The sequence below is a fragment of the Lentinus tigrinus genome (assembly GCF_003813185.1).
Source record: "Lentinus tigrinus ALCF2SS1-7 unplaced genomic scaffold L226scaffold_1, whole genome shotgun sequence".
NCBI classification, from domain to species: domain Eukaryota; kingdom Fungi; phylum Basidiomycota; class Agaricomycetes; order Polyporales; family Polyporaceae; genus Lentinus; species Lentinus tigrinus.
The window spans coordinates 2862817-2870395 of NW_027137910.1; the positions used below are offsets into that span (position 1 = coordinate 2862817).

Sequence of the window (7579 nt, forward strand, 5' to 3'; positions counted from 1 at the left end):
AATGCGACGCCATCGAGATGTCTTACTTGGATGTCACTTTACCTGGGTGACGGATCATAAAGGCTTAATACACCTGTTGAGGCAGCGCAATCTGTCGGGGCGGCAGGCACGATGGTTAGAAACTATCGCTGAGTTCGACTTTGAAATTGAGTACGTACCCGGCGTTGAGAACGTCCTGGCGGACGCGTTGTCGCGCCTCTACAATAACGATCGTCCGGGGACGGTTCGCGCCCCGTCCGAATACACGTCTTTCGACGAGGACGGGGACTTCTCCCGGGCCTTGTCTTGCTGTGCGATCTCGTACCCAGTCACCGCGGACCCGGAAGCGTGGATAGTAGCGGAGGGGGACGCACCTTCTACCGGCGTAGCTCCTGTGGCCGGGCCCGCTGGCGTTGCATTGGGCGGCCGTGTTCTACGGCCTCGTAAGCCTCGCCCGGAGGTTCCTCCCCAGGCTGTTCGCGGTCGTGGGTCAGGTCGAGGTCGCGGTCGCGGCGCACTGGCTGGAGGGCGGGATGGCATTGTTCATCCTGTCGAGGGAGTTGCGGGAGGAGCTCTTGCTGAGGCAGGGGGCGACGTGGCGGTTGGAAACGCGAGGCAGGCGGCTCCCATGCCCACTGCCCTGCCTCCCACGGCGGCTTCCCTTGCTGATCCTCATGCGATCGCCCAGTCGGGCGAGCCGGCGATTATGCGCCGCCGTGGACGTCAGCCGGTGGAACCAGCTGACACCGGTCGAGCTGAGACCGCGCGGGAGTTCGCCAAGCGGATACATCGTGTCGTTCTCCACGGTCCGCGTGGTGAGCGACAGGAGGGCGGGAATCCCGCAGATATGTCAGCACAGGTCTCCCAGATAGATCCTGTAGTCTTACCTAGTGAATACAAGCCAGTAGACCCACCTAGAGAACAGGAAAGTCAGTTCTTGAACTACCTGTCTGAGAACACGGAAGGCTTGGACTTACTTACAGTCCTGAAGGGTCGCTATGGCGAGGACCCATTCTTCGCGTTGATACTCAGTCAACCTAAGCAATATAAGAATTTCACCGTGGAAGACGAGTTAGTTTTCATTCGCGACGCGCAGAAGCGGTTACTATGCATACCTAAGGTCCTCGTTGGCGGCCGGAGTGCTCGTGAGATCGTCATCAGGCACGCGCACTCGCTATTGGCTCACCTGGGCGCACACCGGACGTTGTGTTTGCTGCGTGATCACCTGTGGTGGAAGTCCATGGCCGCCGACGTGCAGGCATACTGCGATTCTTGTATGACCTGTAAACGTAGTAAACCTAGCAATCAGAAGCCGTACGGACTGTTAAACCCGTTGTCCGTACCCTCTAAACCCTGGGAAGTGATTGGAGTGGACTTCATGGGTCCACTCCCGGAATCGAGCAATCGAGACGGTCAGTTCGACGAAATCACGGTGATCATAGACTTACTCACCGGTATGGTGCACCTGGTACCGAGCCGACAGAACTACAAGGCTCCGGAGGTCGCGGAGCTCCTGTTTTCCGAAGTGTACAAGCACCATGGGCTTCCTAAGGCGATCGTCAGTGATCGGGACGTACTGTTTACGAGCTTGTTCTGGACTCACCTCAATAAACTGATCGGTGTCGAGCTGCGCATGTCAAGTGCTTACCACCCTGAATCTGACGGCTCAACAGAGCGAGCAAACCGCACTATTGGTCAGATGCTGCGCCAGTGCATTGGACCTAATCAACGAGACTGGGTCAGTAAATTGCCGGCCATCGAGTTTGCAATCAACTTAGCTAGGTCGGAGAGCACCGGGTTCGCTCCGTTCTTCCTGAATACAGGGCGCATGCCCCGCGCCATGATCTGGGACTCCGCCGGGACTGACGAATATCCGGGTGTTCGTGCCTATGTGCAAAAAGTTAAAAACGCTATAATGTCAGCACATGATTCTATTCTAGCAGCGCGCGTCAAGCAGACGCGAGATGCGAATCGACGACGCCGTCCGGCGCCCTTTGAGGCAGGCGACTTGGTTTATGTATCAACTAAAAATATGTCATTGCCTAAGGGATATGCGCGCAAGCTCATGCCTAAGTACATTGGACCCTACAAAATACTAACGGATTACGGGAATAATTCGTACCGGTTGGACTTGCCGGGTAATCTGCGACGTCGAGGGATCCATGCGACGTTCCATGCGTCGCTGTTGCGTGTGCACCAACCGAACGACGACCGACTGTTTCCCGGACGTCTTGATAGTCAAATTGCGGAGTTGGAGGACTTGGACAACGAATGGGCTATTGACAAAATTGTCAGCCACCGCGGCAAAGGTGAAGATGCGATTTTCGAGGCGGTATGGAAATCAGGGGATCGCACCTGGGTTCCGTATGCTGCCGTGCAGCACCTAGGGGTCTTGAGCGCGTACTTTGATGCGTTGGGGGTCAACGATGTGGCCGACCTGGTCGAGGGTCGAGGCACGCCACCGTCGGACCCACAAATCTTCCTCGGGAACGTCGAGCCCCGGATGGGGCGGCGGCGTGCTATAAGAAGGAAGAAGAGGTCAGTGCCGACCTCAGCTCCTAGTGCCCCAGACCGGACTCACCCGCTGTGGGACCTCCTCGAGCCCCTCACTCACCCTCATCCTCATCTTCCTCCTCACCCTCGCCCTCATCATCGTCCTCGTCCTCGTCCTCGTCCTCGTTCCCTTCACCATGACGTTCGCTCACGCCTTCCTCGACCTGGAAACACCCTACATCACCATCATCGACGCCGACGGGGTGAGACACGAGTTCACTTACGAGCAGTTTCGCCTCTACCGTTCGTTCGACCTTCTCCTCCGGAACCTCGGACCCAACGCCGACGTACGCACCATCCCGGGGGGTTATTCGGCCTTCGTCGACGGGTGGAACCTGGACAATCAGAATCAGTTCCTCTTCTCCACGTACGACGTGACCACTCGTACCGTCACGGTCCACGGAGCCGCCATTCCCGACGACGTCCTCGACACCCTAGCTCCAGCTCCAGCTCCAGCTCCAGCCCCTGCTCCTGCTCCTGCTCCTGCTCCTGCTCCCGCGCCCCAGTTCACGGCCTACCAGACCGACACCATCAACCGCATGTTGTGGGCGTCGGCGGAGCGCGAAGCGCGTTTCCAGGAGCGCCGCGGCGCAGCCATGGCGCAGCGCGCGGAGGAGCGGAAGAGGAAGCGCGAGGCTTACCGCTCCGCGGACGCTACGGGGACCGGCCAGAAGTTGCAGACCGTCGGGCGCGTCGCGGTCGCTGGGCAGACGGTCGCTGTCGCTCCTGTTGCTAGCGGGTCGGGGTCCTCCGGGTCCTTCAACGGCGCCGATGCTCCTGGACGTGTTGAGCCGGAGGGCGAGATGCCGATGGAGTTGATCGAGTATTCGTCCGACGAAGAGGTGGTTACTGGGGAGAAGAAGAAGAAGAAGACGGCGGAGGGCAAGGGCAAGAAGCCTGCTGGCCGCAAGTAGGAGGTTAAGCGCAGGCGCTGCTTCGATTTCCGGATTGGGAAGGTTGTTCTCTCGCCCTTCATCCCTTCATCCTCGCTCTCAACCTTCGGAGGGCGTATGTAACGCTCGCTAACCTCCTCCTCCCTTCCGCTTTCCCGGACTCGTTCTAGACCTTTCGCTTTATCGTTTTCCCCTACTGTACGCTTACCTATATTTCTGTCATCACGCGCCTCTCCAGGCTCGACGCTCATTCAGCTTCCTTCCTAGCTTAGGCATCCTTTATAATTCGCTACTCATTCGTCACCGGTGCTGTCCTCCTGCCTGGTACATAAAAGCGTCGTTCGTGTACTCTGTACCCTAGCGTACTCCGAGCAGAAACGCAGTCCTTTAACCTGTCTCCTGCCGAGCGCTCTAACCGTGTGAAGCCTACCGGCGTCACAATGTTCCGCTGCGCGCCAACGTGAGTGCAGTGCTAGTCTCGCTCGCCGCTGAGCTCGTTCTCCCCAAAGGCCAACTGGCGTCGTCCCCCGTCTAATCTGCGTTACCCCTTCTCCACGTCACTCCTTTCGCTCCCTTCCCACATCTACCCGTATCCTTATTCCCTCACCTAACAATGCCCGTCCAAGACCGCACAAACGAGTTCCGCGCGTGCGTAGAGTCGATACGCAACCGGTCCTCCTTCCCCGCGAGAGGTGCAGAGCAGAAGCAACGGCTGTTGCAGCCGAATGGAAAAGCAGGAGGAAGCAAGTCGGAGTTCACGAGGATGGCCTCTGCTATTGGGAAGGATATCAGTTCTACGACGGTGAAGTTGGGCAAGCTGGCACAACGTGAGTATCATTGTCCGTCTTCTCTCGAGCGGTACTCACGGCGTTCTAGTCGCGAAGCGGAAAACACTGTTCGATGACAGGCCGGTTGAGATTAGCGTGCGTACCCTTTCATACACCTCCGAACCCAACTCCGAACCCAACCTGTTTCTTCAGGAACTCACCTACATTATCAAACAAGACATTGCTGGTATCAACAAGCAGATTGCCCAACTGCAGGCATATGTCAAGGAGCGCAAAGCGCAGAACTCCAAGTCCCCCGAGGGCAAGCAGCTTGAGGAGCACAACCATAACGTCGTTATGTTGCTGCAGAGCAAGCTCGCTGACACTAGCATGTCCTTCAAGGACGTGTTGGAGATCCGGACACAGGTGCGTCGCTTCCAGTTATCTCGCGTTACTCGCTTTTGAGCGTCCTTGCTGCTCGCAGAACATGAAGGAGTCCAAGGACCGCACCGAGCAGTTCATGCACTCCACGTCATCGGCTGCTAGCCAGGCCCCGCCAAGTAAGCCGTCCACGTATCTCATCTTCCCCCGCACGTCCTGATAGCGCCACAAGGTTCGCTGTTGTATGGGAATGCCCAGCGCCAAGACCCAATGGGCGATGGGAGTACCTTCGGCGCGTCTCGGTTCGACTCGAAGGGCAAGGGGCGCGCGACGCCACAGAACGGGGACATCCTCGCTCTTGACCTCGGCGCCGCAGAGGAGGGTACCGCCGCACACAATGGTGATGCGTTCATGCAGATGCAGCTGGTGGAGCAACAGGTGCGTCTGTCATGCTCATCACACCGAGCGCGATACTGACTGTCTATTGTTCCGCCTACAGGACAGCTACATCCAGTCCCGGTCAACAGCTATCGAGTCTATCGAATCGACTATTGCGGAGCTCGGCCAGATCTTTACACAACTCGCGCAGATGGTAGCAGAGCAGCGGGAAACCGTGCAGCGCATCGACGCCGATACCGTCGACATAGCGTCGAATGTCAGTGGCGCGCAACGAGAACTGCTGAAGTACTATGCCAGCATCTCGAGCAACCGCTGGCTCATGCTGAAGGTGTTCGGCGTACTCATCGTCTTCGTAAGTCGTCGTCTTGCTTCTAGGCCGCACGCCGGGCTCACCAAACCCTGTTGCAGTTCCTCATCTTTATCCTGGTCTCATGATCTTCGGCTGGAGCGCCTTATGTTTACGTTCGGTTAATAGGACTACTATGGACTTCTAGGATTAGAGCATCCAATATATCCCCGAGAACATGCGAAAACCAAACGCGTAGAAGATGCCTGAGATCGCCAGGCTAACCCACAGGAATAGCATTGACACCGGTGCCCAGCGGTTTAGGCGGTCGACTCTTCCCCTTCTTGCTGCCTCTCTTCTTGGCAGGCCTGCCCTCTTCATCAACATCATCCGCCTCCGGTATTGACCAGGTCCGCTTTTTCAACGGCACCAGCTCTACGCCCGACGTTGCAGAGTATCGTTGTGGTCGATCCATCTGGACATCGTCGTCCTGCGCGCCTTCCTCTCCTGTCTTCTTCTTCCCCGAAGTGCGCTTCATTACTTGCTTTTTCTGCGAGACGAATAAGTCAGATGCGCCAGCGATACTCCAGCAGGTTGTGAACGCACCCGTTGATCGTGAAGCTCCTTGTTGCGCTTCTTGACCTTCTCCAGCCGCGCTTCGCTCTTCCCGCCGCCTCCTGCTGTGAGCTCCACGTTTATCTTCCGCCCATCCAGCTCAGACTGGTGCAACTTGAGACCCTGCTGTAGAGCATTCTTGTGTGAAAACTCGACGAACGCGAACCCTTTTGATTTGGTGGTGGATTTTGACGTTGCTGAAGGCTTCGGGGTCATGAGTCGTACTGTTGGAGGAGGATCTGCAGTGGGATGAGGGCGGGGAAAACGTAAAACGTAGTGGGAGGACATACCGCATTTCGCGAAGTGCTGCTCAACCGCCTCTTTCGTCGTCGTATACTTCAAGTTACCTGAGGAGCGATGTCAGAATACCCCGAGTGATATGTAGAAACACTAGCGACTCACCGACGAACAGAATATACCGCTGCTTCTGCTGCCCCTTCTCCTTCTTGCTTCCACCCTCTTCAGCCTCCTCCTCGCCGTCCACCTCTACAGCACCGTCCACACCCTTCCGCTTCTTCTTCGCCTGCTTGTGCGCGCCCCCTTCTTTCCGCTGAGTCCCATCCCTGTCCCCGCCCTCATCCTCCTCCCCACGTTTCCGCTTCTTCCCGCTCCCCTTCGCCTTCCCCGCGCCCTCAGCAGCACCCTCGCCCACGCCGTCCGCACCCTGCGCGCCTGCCTTCGCGCGTCCCTTCGGAGCTTCCACAGCAGCAGCTTCCGCGTCCAGCTCAGCCTCAGCAAGATCCTGGTCCTCCGCAACAGGAACGTCGTTGTCCAGCTCATCGAAGCTCGTCGGTTTGCCCTTGCCTTTGCCCTTGCGTTCGCGGAACGCGAGCGCCTTCTTCTGCTTCTTGGTGAGTTTCTGAGCAGCTGAGGAGCTCATGCTGCGTGGGGGGCGAGGTGGTGGTGTATATGTGTATGCGGGGCGCGCCTCGAGGTTCGAGCGCAGCGCTGGGCTTCTAGTGCGTCAGCTTGGTCGATAGAGTGACGAGAGTGGTGTATGCAGATGAAGAGGCTCCAGAATACAGACGGAGGACGCGGCAGTGATCGAGGAGCAAAACTTGCGGCGACGCCGCCACAAGGGCGTCGCGTACACGTGATCTCGTCTTCACAACTTAGGCGCGCCGATGGTCCCGGCGGGCAGGCCCTTTCTGCGAGTCACTGCGTGAGGAGGGTCTGTCGGGAGGTATGTCAGAGATAAACAGAGAGGACCGGAGATGACCTCGCGTGGTCTCGGGATGGATGTCCGAGGGGTCCTGGGCACCTGGGGCGGTCTGAGAGGCTGTCGGGGCACCGTTTAGAGTCGTGCGCAGGATGTGCGTCTGCGTGTACGTTGTAGCTAGATACTATTAATTATACTATAGCGAATGCAGCTTGTCTCGTGATGCCTCTGAGCAACCATTGGCGCTGGTGTCGACCGTCCCGGAGCGGCCGCGCCTGTTCGATGACTTGCTTTCGCACCGCCATACTCTACCGTCAACTCTTGGCTCGTCGCAGATGCCTCTCTGGCTAGGCTTTCTTAGTAGCATAAAATAGAATTCTTCATCTCTGTCTAGTACTTCGCGCCTTTACGCCTGAACCGACTTCTATCAACATGGCCGCCACTCTTCCTTATCATTCTTCCCTGAGGCCCCGCACCTGTGTCTTGCCCTCGCGACCTCGCGACCTCACGTCCCATCGCCTCGACACTTGTCACCCACCCAAGAGCC

General features: G+C 57.7%; 2 protein-coding genes across 2 annotated transcripts; one reads left to right on the plus strand and one right to left on the minus strand.

Annotated features, from left to right (window-relative positions):
* Positions 1 to 3799: 3799 nt before the first annotated feature.
* Positions 3800 to 5583, plus strand: L226DRAFT_528814 (t-SNARE). The gene is made up of 7 exons (XM_067679466.1): positions 3800 to 4252; positions 4302 to 4348; positions 4406 to 4618; positions 4677 to 4752; positions 4806 to 5011; positions 5073 to 5324; positions 5381 to 5583. Exons 1-7 carry the CDS (start codon positions 4039 to 4041, stop codon positions 5405 to 5407), a joined length of 1035 nt encoding a protein of 344 aa, XP_067543251.1. The 5' UTR covers positions 3800 to 4038; the 3' UTR covers positions 5408 to 5583.
* Positions 5492 to 6869, minus strand: L226DRAFT_33996 (uncharacterized protein). Its single transcript, XM_067674067.1, has 4 exons — positions 6276 to 6869; positions 6164 to 6220; positions 5865 to 6112; positions 5492 to 5808 (listed from the first exon to the last, which is right to left on the minus strand). Exons 1-4 carry the CDS (start codon positions 6751 to 6753, stop codon positions 5539 to 5541), a joined length of 1053 nt encoding a protein of 350 aa, XP_067543252.1. The 5' UTR covers positions 6754 to 6869; the 3' UTR covers positions 5492 to 5538.
* Between the last annotated feature and the right edge of the window lie 710 nt (positions 6870 to 7579).

Bases quoted from the DNA above. Each gene is read 5' to 3' on its own strand.
- L226DRAFT_528814 (XM_067679466.1), top strand. From the start codon at position 4,039: ATGCCCGTCCAAGACCGCACAAACGAGTTCCGCGCGTGCGTAGAGTCG. The intron at 4,253-4,301 runs GTGAGTATCATT...ACGGCGTTCTAG, and splicing joins GTTGGGCAAGCTGGCACAAC to TCGCGAAGCGGAAAACACTG. The intron at 4,753-4,805 runs GTAAGCCGTCCA...TAGCGCCACAAG, and splicing joins TGCTAGCCAGGCCCCGCCAA to GTTCGCTGTTGTATGGGAAT.
- L226DRAFT_33996 (XM_067674067.1), bottom strand. From the start codon at position 6,753: ATGAGCTCCTCAGCTGCTCAGAAACTCACCAAGAAGCAGAAGAAGGCG. The intron at 6,113-6,163 runs GTATGTCCTCCC...ATCCCACTGCAG, and splicing joins GCAGCACTTCGCGAAATGCG to ATCCTCCTCCAACAGTACGA. The intron at 5,809-5,864 runs GTGCGTTCACAA...TTCGTCTCGCAG, and splicing joins AGGAGCTTCACGATCAACGG to AAAAAGCAAGTAATGAAGCG.